The following is a 25,110-nucleotide window of genomic DNA, read 5'->3' as shown; positions in this document are numbered from 1 at the left end:
CAAACATGCAATCTAATCTAACAAAAAAATGAGAATATAAAGATATTTAAATAAGATAGAGATCAATTACCCTACTGGCTACAGCTACTGAGCTAGCTCAATATCTAAGAGTAAGATTCGAATTCCAACGTCTCAATTCATTCACAATAAAATCTACTCCTACTTGTATAATAATTTGTATTATCGATCGTCCTATACTATGCTACAAAGCTACTGGTACATACGACATACTCAAGTAGAAAAAGATTGGTACAAGAGCATTAAGTTTATTCCCGAAAATAGCAAAATAAGACAAATTATAACGGGACCATTGCAATTTAGCATTGCCAATAAATAGTATAGCAAATTCTTGGAATTGATGATGAATGACGAACGATGAACTATTACTAGTAGATTATTATAGTGGATTCCAGCTTTCTTCAACGTATTATGGACTTGAATTTAGTTTATATGAATTGAATCATTTGAGTTCGTCCTATTTTCATTTGTATAAGCTGGCATGCTGTAGACTGTAGTCACGGACTTTTATGTTTACGTACATTTTATCTTTTGCTTTTTATTTATCACGAGTACAAAAGATTAATCAACTATGGATGGATCGGACTAGTCGGAGTAGATATTGGATAAAATTAGGACTGTTTTATTGATCAATTGGATAGACCAGTTGGTGTACAAGGGTCTACATCATCATCATGTAAACTACAATAGGGTAATGCTATTGGTTCTTACTATTGTACATGATTAAGACGGTTCAAGAGAAACTGATAGAGTATAAATCATAAACCTGGTAAGCTTTTGGTTGAGGCCTAAGATTATGTTTCATTCTCTATCACGCCCCCTTGCACGAGAGCCCGTTGGGTTTAAAGTGTGAATGCAGCATGGGTCTTCCGTATAACCGCTCACATTAAGTATCACTTAGGCTAATAGTAAGGATTGTATCTCATTAAGTCATAACGTTGTGGGATCAATTCCTACCGAAGACACTTGAGGCAGCATGCATTTCAAATTTAAAGGCATTGTGTGCTCAACTCATTTAGATTGGCATGTGTGAGATTTTAATTTGATACAGCGTATTTTCTTTCTATAGGAAAAACTACTAAAAATTATTAACTGGTGGCTAGTTTATTACTACCTCCGTTACAGATTATGTGCAACGATTAGACATTTTTCCTCTCTGCTTTATGTCAAATCGTTGCACATAACCTATAACGGAGGTAGTATGAATCAAAATAATTTCGCGAGTAAATAACGTAAGTAACCTCTTAGGTTGGCTGACTTGAGCATCCTCTACAACATTATACGTACATTTTCCTTTGCAATGTAAAGTAGACACAAGCTATGAAATTGTTTGCGTTCCCCTTAATGAAAAAAAAAAAGGGAAGACAATTAGACAAATGTGGGTCGAAAGCATGTCTAAATCTTTGAATTCTTTGGCTAGATGACCAACATTTACAAAAATGCTTGGTACTATAGAACAATGATAATCAATAATCAATATGCATGGGTATTTTGAGTAGGTGGCTTGTCTCCAATTGTCATTTATCAGCGTCTCATCACTGCTTCAGTACTATTTATGATTTTATGTGTGTGTCTTATAGCTAGCAAATAGTGTTTATTTGCACATTAGTATTAGCTCTATTTATGTATTCATTGAATTATGCTCTTGTCCATTACATATAATAGTAACCTTGTAATTATAACAGAAATAAAACGTGACAACACTAATATAATCTTTAAGGACGACTAGGCCATTTTACATAACATGGAGTTAATATTAGCAAGTTATTAATTTTAGTTTTATTAAACATCTTAAATTATTTATGAGTTACCAACTACGCGACTAACTCAAGCAACCAATGTAAACATGTTTATGAAATTCTTACTCCGTTTACAAGGATAAGAAAATGAGGTCGAAACTTAATAGCCGAGTGAGAGCTGTGATGCACAATGTAGAGGAAAAACATCAGAAAATCAAAACGTCAAATCTACACAACATTGCGTGGATTGAGAACAACATCAAATCAAACATCAAGTATAGTTCTAAAACTGATCCATCTCAAGCTGGTCCATAAAATTATACAAGTACAATTACCATATTGCTCTCAAAGACCGGACCCATTCATAAGTTTTTGTGTTAAATTCAGTCAATTAACGTGCCCTTTAATTTCTAACAAAAACAAAATCCAAATTATCCGTATGATACAAGTACTGTACATAATTTCTTTGAATCTTCATTGTATAAGCTTAATTAAGAGCCTCAAACTTACGGTTTCTTTGAATATTCCTCGAAAGCCTATGATTATGTGTGGAGGAAATTAGATTCTTCAAGTTGTAAAAATTCTCTTGGATATCATTACATGTAATGTGAACATATATAGTCAAGATTTGTTGTTTTTTGTTGATAGTTAAGGGTTTTTTTTGCTATTGTTTTGGAATTTTACCTTCTCACTCGTTAGGAATGTGATAGAATTCCTCTCAACAAGACAACCACTTTTATTGGTTACATACAAAAGGTTCAAAAATCGACTTTTTAAATCATTTTTTTTTGTTTAAGTTTGTACAGAGTATAAATCTATTATCACCAAACAACAAATATAAGCGTCCTATATTAATCAAAGAAGATGATATAATTCCGGAGTATTTCATAAAGATAAAGACCTATTACTTCTTTAAAATAAAACATATTCCTGGGCCTCAACCATCAGCTTAAGCTTTTGGTTGAGTTGGTCCCAACACAAATGATGTACATGTAACTACTATTTGTAATTGAAGTGTGATGGATAAAATTGAGAAACTGTCAATAACTTGAATAAATGACTTGAATAAATGGACTAATAAACTATATTAGGGGTTAACTTTTCCCACAAATTTGTGGACCAAAGAATTTGTTGGGCCGTGGTCATATTTCAATATTGATCACTCCAGCTGTAGTTCATCCTTTATAACACAAAAGATAACACAAAAACTGCGTAAGAAGTATTAAAACCCTAGCTAGAGCAGTTAAAGATGCAACACAGAATTTTCTGTAACGAAAGGGCTACTCATGAAGTCATGACAGTGATGACTGATGTGGAACCGCGGCTCATCCTAGACCATTATAACATATATAAAATCAATGACATGGAAAAACAACTCTAGTCACATACTCTTATTTGTGATTAATTGATTACTTTTCTTGACTCTTGTATGATAGTATCCATTATCCTGTAATGTATATCCCTACTTGTATCATCCGGGGCCGACTCAAAGATTATTGGGTGTGTATTAAATACAATTGGTCACTCGATTGGAGTCGTCTTAGGTGATCCGTGTAGGAATATGAATGAATTATTATGAGCTGGATTTCCGTCCAAACAAAATATAAAAATTAAAACACGTAATATCATTCAAATGTGGGTTCTCCTATAATGTTGTCGCTTTGGCGACGATTGATTTGAAATAATCTTAGCCCTCAACCCCCCTTACCAACCCACAACTCAAGGCCACAAAGCGAAGCCAATGCATTAAGCGAGCTCCCACATCTAGACGCGCAGGGCCATGGAGTGAGCCCCGGCTTCTAATCATTGATATATGAATTTATTGCTAAACACCTAGAGAAAGTAGCACACTACACACCATACATACATGATTCAAAATCATTGAATTGGACCTGATAATGATGTGTCCTTCAACCTGGATAATAAACAACATGATTGTGGGTCTTGCAAATTAAAATCAAAGGAATTTGTGGTTCTTAAAAGTTGTAATTAAGAAGCCAGCTAATTTTGTAGGCACCTGATTCCCACCATCAGACTAGTATGTTAATAGACCTTTGTCACCAAATGAGGAAACTAGATTAAATTCTTGGTGGTTTAGACTAGATAGAAGAGTAAAATTTCTATCCATTAGTTTTTTCCCATGAATGAAACATTTAATTTTATAGGGTGTGGAAGATATTGTTTTGCTGAATACAGAAAATCAAATTTTCAAAGGAAGTCCCATTTGTTTGGCCCTTGCTCTCTTGATTGAGTGGAGCTAATAAAGTTAAACTAAACTGCATTGAAACGATTAAATTGAACCGAAATGAATAGAACTAAAATGAATGTCTAAATTGAACTAATAAATGGAGTTGAGCTGAATTGTGTTGAACCAAAAGCTTAAGTTGATGGTTGATATCTAGGATTATACTTTTTTGCATAATAATTGTGTGTTTGAAAACCTTTATGAAGTTACAATAAAAACTATACATTGTTGTTCCCAAAAAAAAAAAAAAAAAAATCCTACCATCAATTTATATAACCCCTATATGGTCAATTTGAGTAAAGTTGATGTGTACATTAATACTCATATTAATCAATGCCTCTAATTCAATTCTTGACTAAAAGAGCTCAATTCCAAATCTTAATATCTAGGGCAAGCTAGATCAATGAAGCACAATTGTACTTTATTCTAATTTATTATGAATCAAATAGTTTCAAACTCAAACAAAGAAAAATAAAAAACCAAAAAAATTGACTGGGCCTAACCCACTTGAATGACGAACTGGTCCATGCAAAACTATGTTAAAATCATTTTTTAAAATCTAGCTCTTATTGGACTCAACAAAAACGGGTCGGGTCAACCCGAGTACCCCAAAAACCCACCCGAAAACAATTTCCTATAAATATGCTGAGTCAGGCTAATTAAGAATCTGACAATGTCTACCCAAATCGTGCAACATTAATCTAAGGAAGAAGACACACCAATATAATTATATGATTATTATTATGCAGATTAATGCTATTGAGTAAATTCCAATCTTACAGGCAACTACTCCACTTTCATTAATTTATTCTATAATCACATATCATCAATCGTCCTTAATTACCGGCCTTAGATTCAACTCTCTGTAACACCTTAATATATATTACTACTGCTACATAATTAACGAAAATATTTCTTACAAATTTCGTACATTATTTTCTCTCAAACTTAAAATGGGTGGATGTGTTTCGTCTCAAAGGAACTACGGAAGAAAGTCTGGTAAGAGACCGGGTGCAAAGGTGATCAAAGTGATTCATTTAGATGGTCGAGTGAAGGAGTTCGAGCCGCCTATATGTGCTGAACAGATACTGTCTTGTAACCCTGGTTGCTTCTTATGCAGCTCCAATACGATGTCTATTGATGCGTACCCTACGAATGTGCCTGAACCTGAAGAGCTTCGGCCTGGTTTGTATTTTCTGTTGTCTAAGGCTCAACAGAATAAGCTGTTTTCGCTTGAGGATTTGTGTGACCTTGCTGTTAAGGCTAGTTCTAATCTTTCTATTCATGATCTTCAGCTGTCTTTTAGGCATTATGCTGTTGTTTGATTAGTCTTTTTTTTTTTTTTTTTCTTTATTTTTGTAGTAGTTCTATTTGATTGGACTGTTTAACTCAGATTTATTAGGATGATGTATATTATGTAGTGCAGTTATGTTTACCATATTTCTTTGTATTTATTCTTTTTTTGGATCGTTCATCATAAACAATCTTGCTATTCACCTACTCGTAATTATAAGCTCTTAAATTGCCACTAGTACAGAATAGATGACTATGGTGAGTTAAATCCAATTTTGGCTAGCTATAAACCTCTTTAAATCATTGCAAATCGGATCAGAATCAGATTTATTTCCTAATTGCAAGCATACTGAGTTTTACTCTGCAACAAATATGGACTTAGAATTAATTATTACAAATACAATATCCGAGTAAATAAGATAGATGCACATGACAATACCTACTTAAATTTGATATAGAATCTTATTATCAACATTTTGATCACCCTTATTGAGTAATTCTCTTTAAATACATAATTTTAGTACAATATAATGATATAGAGTAAGATCTTTCATATAATTCCTAGCTACTACTTAGTTACACTAGTTTCAACAACATTTTATTATCGGTTGTGCTAACAAGTTAAACTGATAGACCCATTTTAGTTTCATTTTTAGTTCTTCTAGCTAATGCAAATCGAGATTGATTAATTTTCTTTTAGGTTATATGACCAAGCAAGTTAATTGTACATATACCTAGTACTTGTACGTATATAAGCTCATGAAAAGTTCAATTTGCGACGAGTTAGTGTAAATTACTTAGAGGCCATTTCACCAATTGACAATGTTTAACACTAAAAGGCTTCTAATAAAGAGATAGATGATTTTGGAATTACATATAAGTATATAACTATGGTTATCTTATTTTTGCACTATTATTAAACTCTTTTAATAGAAAGGGAATTTTGACAATTACCACCTTCCGTTGTGTCCATTTTAGCAATTACCATCTTCTATTTTTTTTTTGAAAATTACCACCTTCTAATTTCAAAAACATCAAAAGTTAACACCTTTTTGCCCCCCAACTACCACATGACGTCATTTTGGGCCCATTCTTTCCCTTCCCTCCCTATATCCCTCACATTTCTCATTCCTATTTGGATTCTCATCTCCCCTTTCACTTTTTTCCCCCAAATCACCAATAATTGTTCGTCAATTTTGATTTGGAGGAGTGAATTGAAGTGTTTTTGATTGTTTAGGGGAAAAAAAGTGAAAGGGGGAATGAGAATCGAGTTAGGAATGAGAAATGTGAGGGAAATAGGGAGGAAAGGGAAAGAATGAGCCCAAAATGACGTCATGTGGTAGTTGGGAGGCAAGAAGGTGGTAACTTTTGATGTTTTTGAAAATAGAAGGTGGTAATTTTCAAATAAAAAAATAGAAAGTGGTAATTGCTAAAATGGACTAAACAGAAGGTGGTAATTGTCAAAATTTCCTAATAGAAATGAACAAATGATATGTATGTTATTTCTAGTGCTGTTAAATTTCAAACCGAAACCGTTTAACTGCCCGAAACCGACCGACCCAAATGAGAACCGAACCGATTAAAAACCGATTTTTTGGAAACCGAAAACCGACCCGAACCGTATTTTAGTAAACCCGAAACCGAATCGACCCGAATAATGTTAAACCGTATAAGAACCGAACCCGTTAACAAATCGAACCGAATATAAACCGAACTGAAAGAAAACCGAACCGAAAAAGAACCGAAACGTATCTAACCCGAAACCGGTTCCAACCCAAAACCGTTTAAACTGGCAAAAAAACCGCTTACACTGAACCGTTAGCAAACTGCTACCCGTTTGCACCGAACCATTTAAAACCCGAACTGATTGTAAACCGAACTGGTTATAAACCGAACCGTTTATGAACCAAACTGCTTCTAAATCGAACCGTTTACAAACTTTTTTATATAATTAAATGGATTTTTTTTTTTTTGACGGGGATATAATTAAATGGATTAAATATTAGAAATCTTAGAATATTTTTTTTAAAATAGCAAGGCAAATCATTCATTAAGGTCTTAAGGATAATCAGTGTTCACAAACAAGAGCAAAACAAGCAGGCTCAGGCCCTGCCTCAAACTATTAGCAACATTAGTGCCTCTAGTCATGTATACATTTGAGGTGATGAAACCAAATGAACAAAAAGCTTGTAATATTAAGTACCAAGGCTTGACTGAAGGCGTAATAAATAAAATTAATTCACAAAGACTATTAAGCATATGATTACATTGATTCTGTGAGTAATAATGAAATAAAGATGGGAGTGTGCTAGTGACATGAATATACTATTAGGCTATGTTTTAATTCAGATTCAACTATAATTTAGTAAACTTGAAATGGAACCGATATGAATAACGTTAAAGTGGTAATCGAAGAACCGAACCAGTTATAAACTGAACCGAACCAGTTAAAACTGAACCGAAAAAGAACTGAACCAGTTATAAACTGAACCAAAAAAGAACCGAACTGTTTCTAACCCGAAATCGTTTCCAACCCGAAACTGTTTGAACCGGGATAAAAATCGTTTACACCGTACCGTTAACAAACCGCAACCCGTCTGCACCGAACCGTTTACAACCTGAACCGAATTAAAACCGCTTAAGAATAAACCGAAACCGAATCGAACCGATAACTATTTAAACCGAACCAAAACCGACCCGTGAGACAATTAAACCGATTCCAAACCGACCCGATTAAATACCGAACCGATTTCAAACCGAACCGAAACCGAACTGTCAAAACGTTTTGACAGTTATTTCATTTTAGTATACATTCCCTACAAATTAAAAGTGCATATATACTTGTATATATTATACTCTTTTCATTTGATATCATTATGGAAATTTCATTTTTGTAAGATAAGAACGAAAATAAATTAGAAACTACTAAACAATAGTAGTTCCGTACTAGTATAGTACTCTAGTAATGTAGAATTTATACTCCGTAATGTTATACAATACTCATCTACTCAACGTATAGTAAGTAGCTGTATTAATTGATTGATTGCTTAATAATAAATCAAGGACCATATTATATGATTAATATCTTAAATGGTTGAAATTAAAAATCCAAGTAGCAAAATGGGATTTGCGGAATCAAAGTCGTCGTTAAATAAAAAAAATTAAATAAAAGAAACAAAATCTGAAATCCCCAACCTAAATCAGCTGGCATGTTTATCTGTCACGCCTAGTAGCACACGCTCAGGAATCAGCTCACGTTCACATTTTTTTTTTTTTTTTTTGTTTTTGTATTTGACATATTTTGTGATTAGTCAACGACATCTTACATTTCATCACTAAGTGATAGCATGGCAGCAGCTCGCTTTTCGCCCCTATTCTTTGGAGCTACCGGAAGGGAAGGCGGTGGTATTGACACCGTAGTTCCCGTGTCCTCTTTAAGCAAATTGACACACTTTTCTTATAAAGTCGTTCAAATTGACACAATTTTCTAATAAGGTCGTTCTTTTTTAGTTGATAGTCTTGATACACTTGTTTTTTTCATGAAGAAAACGATCCATCAATGTTACCAAGTACTAGTATGTTATTTCTCACATTTTTGGGTCTCAATTCTTTTTGGTGTATTTCTATGAAAATATTTTTTTACAAAATCACCACTTCCTAGTTCCTGCTAACCATAATAATAAGTTTACAGCATTATCAACTCTACTACAGTTAGTTAATATGCCTAAAACTCTATGCTGATCATATCGTGTCAACTAAATACTATGAAGGGAGAGTTATTGGTTATGTGGAAATAAGAACAACAACTCATTATAATATTGGGCCTGATGTTGGGCTCAAGTAACTTGGTATTTAACTGAGAGTAATTGGGCTTATAAATTTGTCTATTTGGGCTTATAGATCTGAATTTGGGCTAATAAAATAAAAAAAAAATACAATTTTTTTAAAAAACTTTATGGGCTATTTTTGCCTCTTTGAGTTAGGGCGCTAGGCTAAGAAGTTGAGTGATAAAATTTCATACATGGTTCATGATCCGTCAAATACAGTCCTCTCAAACTTAATATAGTTTGCAATATTCTTAAAGAGTCTTGTGTATAATTTTCCGACCTCTTAGCAGAAGCACTATTATGAGGGTCGTGCAATCTATTGATGATCAACTCTAACTCTAATGTCCCGTATCAATTATTGTAGCTTAACCGACCTCATCCAGTATCTTATCTGTATCAAATATTAGCTGTTAGCACTTTAATATCAACATTCAGCAGGATAATCCTATAAATTATTATGATACTTCAATTCAACACACATGAAACAAAGACTTCTCCTCTTCACTACAATTACTCTTAATATTATATGTTAGAGTTTAGACATTAGACAATCATCACTGAATATGAAACTCCTTGGAAATTAAGCATTGACATTCTAATCTGCTACACTAACGTTACATGCACGTGATCAAGACACAAATCTTTGAACCCCCCACGTGATAACTCTATATAATGTACCATCAACTTTTTCAGCACCATTTATCTTTATCACATCTATAATTCACCTTTACAAAATTACAAAAATACCCTTTAACAAAAACAAACCAAGGACAAAATCGTAAATACAACCAGACAAAAAAAATCTTATTAATATACCACTATCCTTTTATCATCATCACTTTCATCCAATAAAAACAAAATACAATGGTCCATCTTATAACCACTCTACTGATTCTCTTGTTCATCTCATCGGCCTACGCCCAAGCACCGCCACCACACCCACCGTTATCAGGCCCAGCCCAAGAATACTTAGATGCACACAACCAAGCCCGGGCCCAAGTTGGGGTGGGCCCACTCAAGTGGAGCCCAATTCTGGAAAACGCGACGGCCCGTTTAGTGATGTACCAAAGGATCAAGTTCAACTGCCAATTTGCGGACCTTAGCAAGAGCAAGATCAAGTACGGGGCGAATCAGCTGTGGGCCCAAGGTTCTTCGGTTAGGCCCAAAACAGCGGTGGACGCGTGGGTGGCGGAGAAGAAGTATTATAACCACGAGAAAAACTCGTGCGAAGATAACCGACAGTGTGGGGTGTACACGCAAGTGGTTTGGAAGAAGTCGATGGAGTTGGGGTGTTCACAAACTAGTTGTGTTAAAAATGGGACGAGTTTGATTGTTTGCTTTTATAATCCGCCTGGAAATGTGCAGGGTGAAAGTCCGTATTAGGGTAGCTAATGTGGAATTAATGTACTAATGTTTTGATAAGAATAATGTAATACATTTGTACTTTAATTTCTAGTGAGTGCAGTTTAAATGGAGGTTTATGTTAATTTGCGTTTTAATTTCATCACATCTGAGTTTTTTTTTTTATTTTTTTATTTATTAATTTTTTTTAATACGGAGTAAATCATCCTCTTGGGCTGTGTGTTAGATCTATCTGTCTCTCGTGGAAGATGACTAGGAATTGTAAATAAATAATGCTTATGTTAAATTGTTAATTTGTCTTTTAATTTAGTGTTTTATTTTGACTGGATTTGTAAGCTGATGCAAAATTTTAATTTAATGCAACATTGATAAACACACAATTCCTTATTATTGCTAAGCTTAGTCCCACTAAATTTAAATTTTGTAGTGCCCTAGTGATAATCTACTCAATAACATTAACTAAATTCAGCATATTTTTATTGTAATAGTGTCGTCGTACAATAAGCTACTCCGTATATCCTTTACAAATAAATTTGAACCGGAGAATAGTCTACCCACAAATCCACAATATTGCATGAGTATGAAAATATATGTCATACATTAACAGACTTTGAATCTTCTTATTTTATGTTTTTGTACATAATATTGCATACATCTAGTCTCATCATGGTCGATCTACGCTCCTACACGAGTATAATTAGAGGTGATCAATGATCTTAGCTTTTGATGAAGAAAGTTGGCCCATTTCGAGCAAAGACGTTAATTGGGTTTTAAAAGGTCGGCCCAACATCTCGTTAAGTACTACACGTACATGAGAAAGGTGATACAAAGTACTACATTATTGCTCATCACGCTATCATTAGTAGCATGCGAGATGTCAAAACCACACACAATCCGAAACTAATTCGAAAAATATCCAATTCAGATTTGGACTCACGTGCATACAATAACTTAACATTACTCAACTTTAAAAAATAATCTTACCCGATCCGATCTCATCTCACTCGATCCAATCATCCGAAATTTCTAATTGACACCTCTTGCCTACTACATACACTCTTTAAGTTTCGTTACTCATTTGATGGAGTTCTCATTGCTATAGTATTTTCTAGTTATTAAGATGCATAATATGTTCACATGTGAGGGTGTATACTAGTCCAAAGTAAGATTGAATTAAGGTTCTATTCTCTTTACCTTATAAATATAGTACTCGTATTAAATAAAAATAATTTCAATTCTTATAATTTGTTGTGGGCTTAAATTTGTGGGCTTTTGGGTTTCTCTCACTTGTGTTCTCCCCCATCTGTTATAACAATTTCAATATTTATTACTCCGTAAAATAAGTTCAGCTCACTCGAGTAGTATATTTATCTTAACTGGTAAGAAAAAAATACATGTTATCAAATTGATGCATAATATCAATATGGGAAGCTCTGATCCCCTATAATATCATTATTTAATTTCACCAATCTCGTTGTTCTTTCATTTATCCAACAGTCATTTTTTCTAGATAATCTAGTTAGTGAATTCGGGGATAGAACTATGGTTAATAATTATATCATACGTAGCTCTACATATAACATTAGAGATTAAATTGACAATATGAGAGAAGACATGCAACAACAATACTATTATCATAGTATATAAAAACCATCAATAACATTCATTCATTCGATTACATTTTTAGCCACAATAAATTTAAATAAAAACTCCTATAGGAGCTTATTTATTTAACGGAGTAGTAGATAAGCAGAACGAGATTACATAATCTTCAAGGTTGGTATAGTAAGGGTCTGTTCTCATTCGTTAAAATTCAGTTCAGTTCAGTTCACTTCAGCTCCTAATGTCCTTCTCTTATAAAATATTTAGTTCAGTTCAGTTCAGTTCAATTCAGCTGAGCTCAGTCAATGAGAACAGGCCCTAAATTAGTAACCCAACCTACATGCCAATTTAAATTTGTTGGAGCATCCTTTCCTACAATGGGAGCAGCCAAACCTTTTGAGTTTTAGGATGATCTATTACAAACATCATAACACGTACTACACACTTAAAACAATCTCACACGATTCCACTTCTAAATTAACCCTGGATATTAGATAATTAGCTAGAGTAAAAGGAAGACATATACGAAGTAAATAACAACATAACATATAAGATCTTTTAAAATAAAACATGTACAATAACATAAAATGAACAATTTATTTATTCATTCATTTGTTACACAGAAAGCCACAATATACAATAACTTAAAATGCCCCTACGTATATAGGAGCTTATTCATAGTGGATAAACAACCAAAGTTGTAAGGCACAAAGAGATTACTTATGAGGTAACCCATGCCCACTATAATTACAATCAGTTGGAGCATCAAGGGGTTTTAGCCCCAACAACGGGACCATAACCAATCTTGCGAGGTTTTGGAAGATCGGTAGAAGGCTGGGCTTGAGCCTGCTCGACACCGCCACAGTAAGCGGGTCCGCTGCCACAGTAGCCAAACTGGCTACAGCACAGCCCATTGGGGCAAGCCCCATTGACACATTCTCCTTGTCCCATTGATGTACCCACCATAAGGGTCATGATCACCATGATTACCACAAAGCTCTTTACCTTCATCATTTTCACTCTTCTTAACTTTTGTAACTAATTTACTCTTACTTTTTTTTTCTTTGTTTTATGAGTTTTTTGTGTGATGAATTTGGCTATGAATTGGGGGGGGGGGGTATTTATAGGGTTTTGAGATGCAGTCATTTTGGAAAATGCATGCAATTTAGAGTTTGGGAGATATTATTATTGCCTAGACTACTTAATTAGCTACTGTACATGATGTACATTATCCTGTTATTATATTGGACCACCTTTAATTAAGTTAACAGTAGATTATTCAACATTGGAACAAGTTATTACCAACAACTTCCGTTGTTCTTTGAAGTACTCCTACAACCTATTTGACTGTATGTGTGCTTGCCAATGCGAAATTGCAAATTATTGATGAGTAAAATTCTTTTTTTTATCTCCGTAATAAGTGTAAAATATAAAAAGTTAATATTTTGAACACTATACAATTTTAACTAATACACACCCTATTAGACCTAAAATAAGTGAAAATTTAAGGTGATATAATTGATCGATAGATAAATAGATAGAAGGATACATATGTTGATCCTTGAGAATTCAGCTTGAAATACCAGTGTAGACTAGTCTACAACTCTACACTCTACTTGAGTGAGCCAATAGTGAGGTAATTAAGTCAGGTTACTGGGCCACATGATACATAGAATAAAAAATCCCACATATTTTATCATTAATTTACTCCTCAGTCCTCAAATAACAATAGGCATTCGATGTTATTGGAATTAATTAATTATATATATATATATATATATATATATGTGTTGATTACAGAGTTATAGACTGAACATGTTTGTTTCGGGTAAATACTACATGGACTGAAAACTAGTGTAGTTAGCTAAAAATGAGCTTGGCCCGAGAAGTTGCTGCACAATTCAACAAAGCATGTTATTTGGCTTCAGAATTTTGCCGAGGAAAGCCCCTCAAATGCCTAATTTGGTTTGTGTTAATACAGAGTACAAGAGAGTATTAAATGCTATGCATGAGATTTAGTGATTAGTGATTACTAATAAAGAAGGCCCCATTGGACATGTGGCAAGCTCTGAGCGCATGAGCATGCTAATAATTTAGAGGCTTTCCATGCTCTTTGGGCTTGAATTTGTATCAAGTTGAGGGATAAATAACCTTAACAAAGTTTTGTGGGCTTTGAAGCTAAGCTCAGTGAGAGATCAAGCCCCCAAGGCCCGAAATGGGGAACATTTTGGCAGGTATATATTCGTGATCCCTCATTCAAAGTTGAACATTTACTTTAACAAACATTAGCATACATTTTCTAACTGAATATATTTTAGAATAATTTTGTATTTTTTAATAATTAAATATTCATTTTCATGCATTATGATATTCATTCTTATAAAATAAATGTTCATTTTCATGCATTATATTGTTTATTCGTATATAATAAACATTGATTTTGTTAGGAGAAGGATCGACCAAGAAAGTTTCGGTGACACCAAGAATAGGGTCTTTAGGTATCGGATCCACATGACCCCACCACGTCGACGATAACGATCATCGAGCTCCGCCCATCAATGACGAAGTTCTAGAGGACAATAGGTGACTGCTTGTGATAAGACGGAGGATGTGGCTCGTAGTGCTGCCGCCATTTAGGATGGATTTGAAGTTTGGAGAGAGAAAGTGGTGATAGATTTGGAGGAAGACGATGACAAAAAAATTGGTGAACAAATACTATAAGAATGAACATCTGATAGTATGAAAATGAAATTTAATTTTGTAAATAAATATAATATAGCAAGTAAATTTTCATTTTTATTATATTAAATTGTGAATAGTAATGTTATAAGAATGAGAATTTGATAATATGAAAATGAACATTAATATTATAAGAAAGAACATTCGATAGTATGAAAATAAACATTTAATTTTATAAGAATAAACATCCTACAGCAAGAAAATATTCATTCTTGTATCTTGTTATATTAAATGTCCATTTTCAAAATCAGAGATCAGGACCAGCTAAAAATTTGCGATCCAAACAATGTTTATTTTACAATTAATGATAAAATATAAATCCTATCTTGGGTTACGTTCAAGCTGATGGTTACCGGATATCCAAAATTAGGTTTACATTCCATCACTCCATCCTTTTTTTGTCTTATTTAGAATTTCTTGATTAAATGTTCTTGCTCATATTTGCATATATGTCATCAATATTCTTGACCACTCGTGTCGTAATGTTATAATGTAAGGTTGTTAGAATAGTCTACACTTTACACTCGATAGTTTGACATGATTAACAAAAGACATGGCCATGCATTTTGTTCATGTTTTTTTTGAGGACTGCATTTTGTTCTTAATTTTCTTGCAAGTTGTACATATTATCCATTAAGTAGACAAAAATGAAGGTTTCCAATCTATATTCCAGCAGATTAAACTGATACCATACCACAAATTTGGAAATTATATTTTTCGAAAGATCTAATTTTAATTAATACTCGTATTTGATCTTCAACAAAATTCAAAATAACAACCTTTTGAAAAAACCAAATTCAAATTTAAAAATATGAACTTAAAAAATACTCGTAACTAAATTTGATCTAAATAATTTTTGGAAATTTATTTATTTTTGAATTGATTTTTGATAAAATATATATATATATTTTCATATCCTGAACAATATATATATATATATATATATATATATATATATATATATATATATATATATATATATATATATATATATATATATATATATATATATATATATATATATATAAGATATGAACAAAAATTTGACTATTATTAAAAATATTTTCATATCCTGAACAATATATCAAGAAAAATAGACATTTTAGTAGTATTATGCCAAGTGAGTTAAGTGTTAATATTTTAAAATAAATGATATTACCAATGTCATAAAGTGAGTATACAATATCCGTTCAAAAAAAAAAAAAGTGAGTTACAATATAACCAATTTCTTTAATTTAAGGTTTCAAAAAAAAAAAAAAAAAAACTTTAATTTAAAACAACAATTTCTCTCTAAAATAAAAAACTAATAATACCAACGGAGAAAGCACTGTAAAATAATTGACAAATTTTCATATCTTATCTTCTTACATGGTCACGTAGACACGTACCGTATGTATCCACAACGGGCTCAATAGATTCATTACTATTTAAAATTTGATTCTGGTTTAATTCATCAAAATGCAAATGATAACTTGACAATTATTCTTAAGTTAAAAGTCTTATTAATTATTATTGTGTATCATTCACATTCATATATTAGAGTATAAACTACGTAATAAATGGACAGTTTTGCAATGGCTCGCTACAATAATTGTAACTTTTAAATATGCACCATTGATATGCGATATTAAATCATGGCCACTCATTTATTTGACTATACAATTCTATTAGTAATAAAATAAAATTTTAAAAAAATACAGATCATCTCCCCTCAGTTGCATCAAAATTTAGATCATCTTCCTTAGCGAGATACTCTGTTTTTAATGCAGTTTGTAGAACTTGCAATTTCTGTTTAGGACTATTTTGCGCGGAGTTCGTCTTTCCTAGCCTTATTGGTAGATTCTCTGTTTGTATGAAACGTTTAATGGCATTAGCCATTAATTAGCCATCTAATATAATTCTTAATTCTATTAGAAAAGAGTTAGAATTAGTGACTAGTGTAAGTGAATGAAAGATCATATAATACCTTCTTTGATATTATTCCATCTTTATTTGTGTTAATTTATGGTTTTGTCTTTATATACTTCAGGAAGATGATGGTTTATTTACTAATTTTGATGGAAAAATAGTAGATCTTAGATATTCCTATGTTAATTATTAATAACACAACAATCAACATTTAGACTTATGACTGCATGTCTGCATAGTGCATACAAGTATCCTCAATTTGAACGCTGCGCTGAAACTTCAATAACAATGGAGATTCGATTGTAACAAGCAGTTTTTGTTTTTTATTTTTATTTTTATTTTTTTATTAAAAAAATTAACTGCAAAACAGTTCTTTTTTTTTCTTGCTTTATTTTATATTTAAATAATTTTTAAAGTCCGTTAAAAAAAAAAAAAAAAAAAAAAAAGTCAATTGAATGGATAGACAAGATTGATTTTTGTAAATAAAGAGTCTAGATTGAAAATAATTACAATGGCTACAATTTTATTGTAGCCATTGAAAAGTCTTCCCGTAATTAGTTACTCATTCCTAATTTTTTAATGTACAATTGATGTATAATCTGTTGCTGAGTTTAGTCCCAGTAAATTTATGTTTTTACGAAATGGTTATGTACTCAATTTATACTTATTACGTAGTATATAGAATATCAAACCATTAGCGTCGCTCGTCTCATCCTGTTAACCTTCTTTTTTTTTTCTTTTTTTTTTCATTATTTAAACTTAAAAATTATATCCTTCACTCTTTTATACAAAGTATAAAAATAATAATTTTTTTTACATGCATACTCGTATCTTTTATGAGTATAGTTTGACGTTCACTCTTTTAATTCCTCTCCCTACCTTTTCATTTTTCTCTAAATACATACAACATAGGATATGACAGAATAAATAAATACATAAAAATTAAAGTGTATTTAAAAAAAAAAACAATTCAATTTTCAACGCTAGTTTCAATAATTTCACTTAATGATCACAAATGGACATACATTTAGGACTTGTTCTGATTTACTGAAATGATGAGCTGAATTGAATTGAATTGTACTTAACTTAACTTAACTTAATTGAAATGAATTGCTTATGAAAGAAGGAAATTAGGAACTAACCTGAAATAATTGGAGCTGAATTAAGCTGAACTAAACTGAAATTAAGTTGAAGAGAACATACCCTTATATCGTAATCTGTCATGTATGGTTCTAATTGTGAATGTTGTTATCTGATAGAGTATAAAACATATTCCTGGGTCTCAACTATCAGGTTAAGCTTTTGGTTGAGATTGTCTACTTACATGAGCCAACGTGACATAGAGGTCATGAGTTCGAATCTCATCCACTCCTCCTTCGAAGTGGAATTAATTCGCGCCGGGTATGGGAGGGCCTATGTTGCATCCACATTTCAAATTAAAAGAGCCTTTCATATGAGGAGAGTGATAGTGTTAGTGTATAAAACATATTCCCGAACCTCAACCATCAGCTTAAACTTTTGGTTGAGATGGTTCACTTACATTCTCTACAATACAATAAGCAATATCCTTTTCACTTTAATTGAAACTGTAGAATAATCAACGTTGGTACAAAGTTAGTATGGACTGTTTTGTAATTATTTTGTAATTTTGGCAGATAAGTTAATAAATACTCATCATTGATATTTGATTAGAAAATTATGAAAGTGACAAGGGCTTGAAATGGAAATGTAGACTAGTCTACACTCTACAGTGGAAAGTGATTTTGGCACACTAAAAATTGATTTTGGCACACCCATTGTGAGAGCGCAGTTTTCAAAACTCCTCTCACATGAAGGTGTGCCAAAATCAATTTTTGGTGTGCCAAAATCATTTCCCCTCTACAGTGTGTGTATGACTACATGAAGTAAGGCATTATTTAAATTATCAAATTAAATACTCCATCAGTTTCTTAATTAATGACTAACATGTTTAACTATTTTTATAACTTTGACTATTATATAAGTATAACTTTAACTTATCAAATCATCATTTTTTTTTTGCTATTATATAAAACAAAAAAGTAAGTTATCTATGTTTCAAAGAAAAAAAGTACTTCTTAAGTTGTTATACAATTTATCTTAATGTATACTTGGCAGTTATTAAATGAATATAAAATTTTTATTATTTTATTAATGCATGATTAATATATTGACAGTCAAAGTTAAGGAAAAAAAAAGTATGTCAATTATTATACGAGTATATGGAATGGAGGAAATTTAGATGACCTTTGATTTGAACATTTTTTCTCTCTCTAGCTTTTTCTCTCCACTAGCTGATCATCAGAATTTCCCCTTCTCGCCTTGGCGAGGAGGCTCTGGGAGTCTCCTAGTGTTGAAAATAGCTCTTTCTTCTCAAATTGTTTTTCTTTTTATTGTGTTTTATTTTGCAGGTATTGCTGTCAGCTAGGTGACGCCTGTTAGTCTTTCAAGTCTCTTTGCGGTTCAAATGGAACCCCCTGATCCCACTTCCTCCATAGTAGACACTACTATGAAAGAAGCATCCCTAGATGGTGAGATAATTAAAACTACTCCAAAATCTCCTTCTTCTATCCCGGAGGTTTCTCAGCCGATTTCCTTTAGAGAAGCTGTTCAAAGCTCCTCACAATGGTTCAATGAAGCTCGCAATATAGCTGTGACATCCTTGCAATGGGAGGATGATCATGTCAACCCTCCTGATACTACTAAAGTTGTATCTTTCCCTAAAGAAACATTAGATAAACTAAGGCACCCTTGGAAACTAACCCTTATGGGAAAACCATTAGGTATCTCTATTCGCCCTTCTTTTCTAACCTAAAGAGTAAGGGCTATGTGGAAACCCAAAGAAACGTTAGACGTCATTGATCTTGGAAAAGATGTTTTCTTATTCAGGTTCTCAGTGCAAGATGATTATGAAAGAGCTCTTCTAGGAGGTCCTTGGTTCATTCTTGATCATTACCTAATGATCACAAAATGGAAACCTAATTTTCGTCCTTCCATGAACCCATTTGACAGAATGACGGTTTGGATCTGGTTTCCGGAACTACCGGTGGAATACTATGACAAAATCGCTCTCTTTGAAATAGGGAAAAAAGTTGGGAATCCGATAAGGGTTGATTATGCAACCGATCACCTAATTAGAGCTAGATACGTAAGGGTGTGCATTGATATTGATCTCTCCATCCCTCTTGTTGATTCTATTTGGATTAGCAATGGATGGCAACAAATTGAGTATGAAAATATTCATTCATTATGTTTTCAATGTGGTAAGATTGGTCATCCAAAGGAATCTTGCACCTTGTTTCAAGCAACGAAGTCTAAAGGTAAACAACCATTACAAGATGATCCTTCTTCAAGTTCTATTGTTAAGCCCAACCCAAGCATAGCCCATTCTGATTTGGATCCCACTAGCCCAAAAGTCAACAATATGCCACTATCTCAAGATGGCAATCCACATGACAACTATGGCCCATGGATGATTGTTTCAAACAAGCGCACCCACCCAAACAAATTACAAAAGAAAAATCCCAACAGCTATAATCCAAAATCAATTGCTACAAAAAATAAAATAACCCCTTCCAATTCCTCCACTAAGAAAATGGTGGAAAAAAATAATATTATTTCCAAAGATAACTTCTGGCAACCCCTGAACCAAATAGATGATGAAAGGAATGAATCTTCTTTGCCCAATAGACTCCCCTCTGCAATTTCTATTCTTGATAAAACCCAGAATCCTTGCGTGCAACCTTTTTCTAATGATAACCCAGCCACCACCAATACCCAATCAGACATGGTGACTGAGCAGACAACCCCTCCATTGGCCACCACTACTACAACGCTTCAAATTCCTGGCTTATATAACTCCACAGAAATAAATATGCTTGAATTACACTCTAACACTGATAATACAACTTCTGCAAATTACCATGGAAAGAAACAACCGGAAAATCCCAGCTCCTCCACGGCGATCTCGCCGGATTCAGCGACGGCAACCTCCCATCAGGCCACCGAGGCCGTCGCACCCAACTTCTCCAATTTCGACATCACCCATCCCATCCAACCCTCAAGCTAACAACCTAATTTCAGCATCCTCCATCCACATCTCTTTCTCTTGCTCCACCAAATCAGCCACCGACTGTTTCTTCCCCACCTCCGACCCTCTTGGGTCGTCCGATCTCAGCAACAAACTTTCGACTTCCATTTACCCCTTACCGACAGAAAATAACTCCTTCCCGCCCCCAATTGGTCACTGTTCCTCCACCATCATCGGCAGCGAGTTCATCTCGCAGCCATTCTCCGACGGCTCAACACCAATTGAGGCCCCACCTGACCCTAGACAAAGTGCAATCTCGTTTTCAGTCACCCCAGTCTCAATTTCGCCCATCCAATCCCCTGCTTTGGCCCTCCCTGGAGTCGCCGATTACTCCGGCGAAGCTATCCCTGATGCACGAGACTCTCCTTCAATTGAATTCAATTCCGTCACAGAATCAATTCCAGAAACATCCATCTCACCATTGGCTTCGAGACCAAGCTCGATGGCCAAAATACCCCCCTCACTCTCTAGCACCAACACCGAAAACTCTTCCCATTTGACTGTTATCTATAGACCACAGCGAGATAAATGCAGAAAATCCAGAAAACCTTATGACTCAATACATGAGTCAAAAGGGTGTAGTGGGCCTACGAGTAGAGGTCAACTTCTGGGAGACGACCTTAACAACAAGGGAGGTCCACCTAATGATGGAACCTCTGGCTTTGGAGGATACAATCAAGCTGAACCAGAAAATGGAATGGAAGGAATGGGAGGAGTTGCCCTTCATCCACCCAACTGAGTTGAAATCTGCGTCTTATCTTTTTCTCGAATTTCCCAATTTAAATATGAAAATTATTGTTTGGAATGTTCGTGGAGCCACCCGAGACGACTTTATCCCACATGCTTTGGATATTATAGCCACTCATAAGCCTAGTATCTTCATCATTCTTGAAGCCAAAAGCAATGGCATTCGTGCAAGAGGCGTTGCCAATCACTTAGGTTTTGATGGCCTTCAATTCATTGACCCAAATGGTACTAGAGGTGGGATATGGCTCATGTATAAATCCAATGTTGATCTCATCCTTTACGATGATGATAAAAAAATTATTTCAATGCCCTTTTTAAATTCAATCCCAACAGCAAAGAAGTTTTGCTTACTGGGGTTCATGCTCCTTCAACGGTGGCGGAACGACATCGTCTTTGGAGAGAATTCAGGGACAACTTGCCTCCTGATGATACTCCCTGGATGATGGTAGGTGATCTAAACGAAGTTATGTCTCAATCTGATAAGATGGGAGGTAGAGATTTTCGACAATCTCAGTGTAGGGATTTGAAAATGTTAGCTGATGCTGCTTGTCTTGTTGACTTGGGTTACAATGGTAACCCCTATACTTGGCATAACGCAAGGGAAGGAGCTGCTAACATTTGCGAGAGACTTGATAGGGCTTTGGCGAACCCAAGCTGGCTCAATACTTTCCTAAACACTCAGGTAACCCACCTTCCTCGTACCTTTTCTGATCATAACCCTTTGTTAGTTTCTTTATTTAATTTGCGTATTCCTGGTAATTATCCTTTTCGCTGCAAAATGGCTTGGATTGATCATGTTGATTTTAAGGACTACTTTGTCAATAATTGGAATGCTGGAAATAGAGACTTTCTTGCAGGAAGATCAAACTTCCTTAACTCTATTAAACAATGGAATGAAAATGTTTTTGGGAACATAATTAAACAAAAAAGACGTTTAATAGCTAGAATAAACGGAATTCAATTAAGCCTCTCTAAACATTTTTCTAATTTTTTGTTTCAACTTGAAAAAGATCTTATTCGTGATTTAGATTATATTTATCATACTGAAAAAATTTTGTGGGCCCAAAAGGCTGGTCTTGATTGGCGTAGATATGGTGACTGTAATACTAAATACTTCCACCTTCTTGCTAAAATTAAAAAATCCAAAGGTCGTATTCTTTGCTTACAAGATAATAATAACAATTGGGTGGATGATCAGACTGCCCTAAAAGAATTAGCAAGAACCTATTTTATGAATATTTTCACCTCTAATGCCTCTCTTGACCAGAATTTGGCTACTTTATTTTCCTACCCTAAATCTATAGATGAGGCTTCTCTTAGTTCTCTAGCTGTTATCCCTACTACTGAAGAGATCTTCTATAACTTGCAGTCTATGAATGGTACTAATTCCCCAGGTCCAGATGGCTTACAAGCTATTTTTTTCAGAAAAATTGGCCTGACCTAGCTCACCCTATCTCCAACTTTGTGAAACAATGCTTCTCACAAGGATCCATTCCTACTGAAATTAACAACTCCTACCTTTGTCTTATTCCTAAAAAGGATAAACCCCAAACTATGAATGACTTTCGTCCTATAGGCCTTTGTAACACAATTTATAAGCTAATCACTAAATGTATTTTTAGTAAAATAAAACCTTTTTTGGATAGTTTGATTAGCCCATTCCAATCGAGTTTTATCCCTAATAGAACCATTGATGAAAACATAATTATTATCAAAGAGGTTGCTCATAAGTTTAACAAATCTGCCAAAAAGGCTAATATTATGGCTTTCAAAATTGATCTCGCAAAAGCCTTTGATAGTATTGAATGGACTTTCATAAAAGATACTCTAAGAGATATTAACTTGCCTGAAAATCTAATCAACCTTATTTTAAGTTGCATTTGCTCTCCCAATATCTCGGTCCTATGGAATGGACAAATTACTGAAAGTTTCACACCTACTAGAGGAATTAGACAAGGTGACCCGTTATCCCCTTATATTTTTGTTCTATGCCTTGATCGCCTATCCTCTATGATTCAAGATAAAGTTCACTCTAAGTGTTGGAAACCTTTAAAAATGGCTAAAGACATTAACATCTCTCATCTCTTCTATGCCGACGATGTCTTTCTTTTTGGGAAAGCCTCTTTAGATAACATTCAATGTATGATGGAGGTCCTTGATAACTTTAGGAAAATCTCAGGTCTCACAATTAATATCCAAAAATCTTCTATTATCTTTCCCAGAAAGATGGATCACAACATTAGAAAACCTATTTATGAATTTTGTAATGTCTCCAACTCTTCCAATTTTGGAAAGTATTTGGGCATAGCTATCAGTCCTAATAAACTTAAAAACAGTGACTATCATGACCTTTTAGACAAGATTAACTCTAGAATTAAAAGTTGGCAAAGTAAACTAATGCTAGTTTTTCAGGTATCGGCGTTACAAGATTGATTTAGGATCGCAGAACGTTCTGAATCATTCTCCGTCCCTATCGTTACTTTGACTTTCGTTTTCGAAACTCGCGTTTCTCCAAACTCAGTCAAAGTGGGGGCTTCTGTAGACACCCATTTGTGTCTCCCCAAAACCAAACCCAGTGATGAGTACCTTTCACATCGAATCATAATCGAATGAAACGAAGTGTGGAAAGGTCTAGTGTAGTGGAAAGTTTTATTTCTTTTCTCTTCTCCCTGATTTTGAAAACTTTATTTTAAGAAAACAGCCAATCCAGTTTGGTTGGTCCATGATATGGGTCCAGTAGTGGTGTAGTTGGATGGGGCTTGCAAAGACCTTTCCAACGATATATTATAAGCCCAATTCCGATGAATATTGAGGAAGTTATGGCCAATTTACTAAACTGGGCCCGATTTGAGCTTTATGTACGGCCCAATGATCTAGGGGAGGGCCTAATATGATTTATCATTCCTAATGCAATTAGGAATGGTTTTAGTCTTCTAGAATATTCTAGAAGGTTCTTTTTCATTCCTAATTCAATTAGGACTTTTCAGAGTTTTAATCAAGATCAAATAGCATTTTCGAAGAAATTATATTATTTTATCTTCCAGTACGGGAAATTTATCAGATTTTCAAAAACGCGTTGAAATCCAGTTTGGCGTCCAACCCCAGGCCTTGGCACCTGGAACCAGGCTTGGCGCCAGGCGCTAGCCACTGGTGCCTGGCGCCAGCTAGCCAGGGTTGGCGCCAATCCTGTTTTGCGATCGTCAGACTCTGTTTTGTTAAATTATCTTTTTTGGATGATTTTCTCTATAAATATCGTGTCAAAAACTCCGTTTTTATTCACCAACTCTCATCAAGATTTTCTTGATTATTCTCTCTCTTTTCTAAACTTTGTTTTCACATACAAAATTCCGCATTCGCAAGATCTACAAACACCTAGCCATATTCGAAGTTGCCTTCGCCCTAGACGTGAAAGGTTTTAATTTCTGAGGGTTTGGTCCCAAATCTCTCTTTCAATTATTTAATTTAATTGTTTTGATTATTATTTTCCTTGAAGTTACTAACGTGTGTATTTTGTTATTAGAA

At 34.0% G+C, this 25,110-nt stretch overlaps 2 protein-coding genes across 2 annotated transcripts; both read left to right on the top strand.

Annotated features, from left to right (window-relative positions):
• Positions 1–4,955: 4,955 nt before the first annotated feature.
• LOC145637365 (uncharacterized) lies at positions 4,956–5,327 on the top strand. Its single transcript, XM_081688822.1, has one exon. It carries the CDS (start codon positions 4,956–4,958, stop codon positions 5,325–5,327), a length of 372 nt encoding a protein of 123 aa, XP_081544948.1.
• A 4,540-nt stretch (positions 5,328–9,867) lies between these two features.
• Positions 9,868–10,597, top strand: LOC145623954 (STS14 protein-like). Its single transcript, XM_081676872.1, has one exon. It carries the CDS (start codon positions 9,987–9,989, stop codon positions 10,503–10,505), a length of 519 nt encoding a protein of 172 aa, XP_081532998.1. The 5' UTR covers positions 9,868–9,986; the 3' UTR covers positions 10,506–10,597.
• The last annotated feature ends 14,513 nt before the right edge of the window (positions 10,598–25,110 follow it).

The sequence above is a fragment of the Chenopodium album genome, chromosome 1, assembly GCF_948465745.1.
Source record: "Chenopodium album chromosome 1, dcCheAlbu1.1, whole genome shotgun sequence".
Classification (NCBI taxonomy): domain Eukaryota; kingdom Viridiplantae; phylum Streptophyta; class Magnoliopsida; order Caryophyllales; family Amaranthaceae; genus Chenopodium; species Chenopodium album.
Note: the sequence above shows the minus strand (reverse complement) of the source record. Positions and strands in the feature narration are given on the sequence as shown.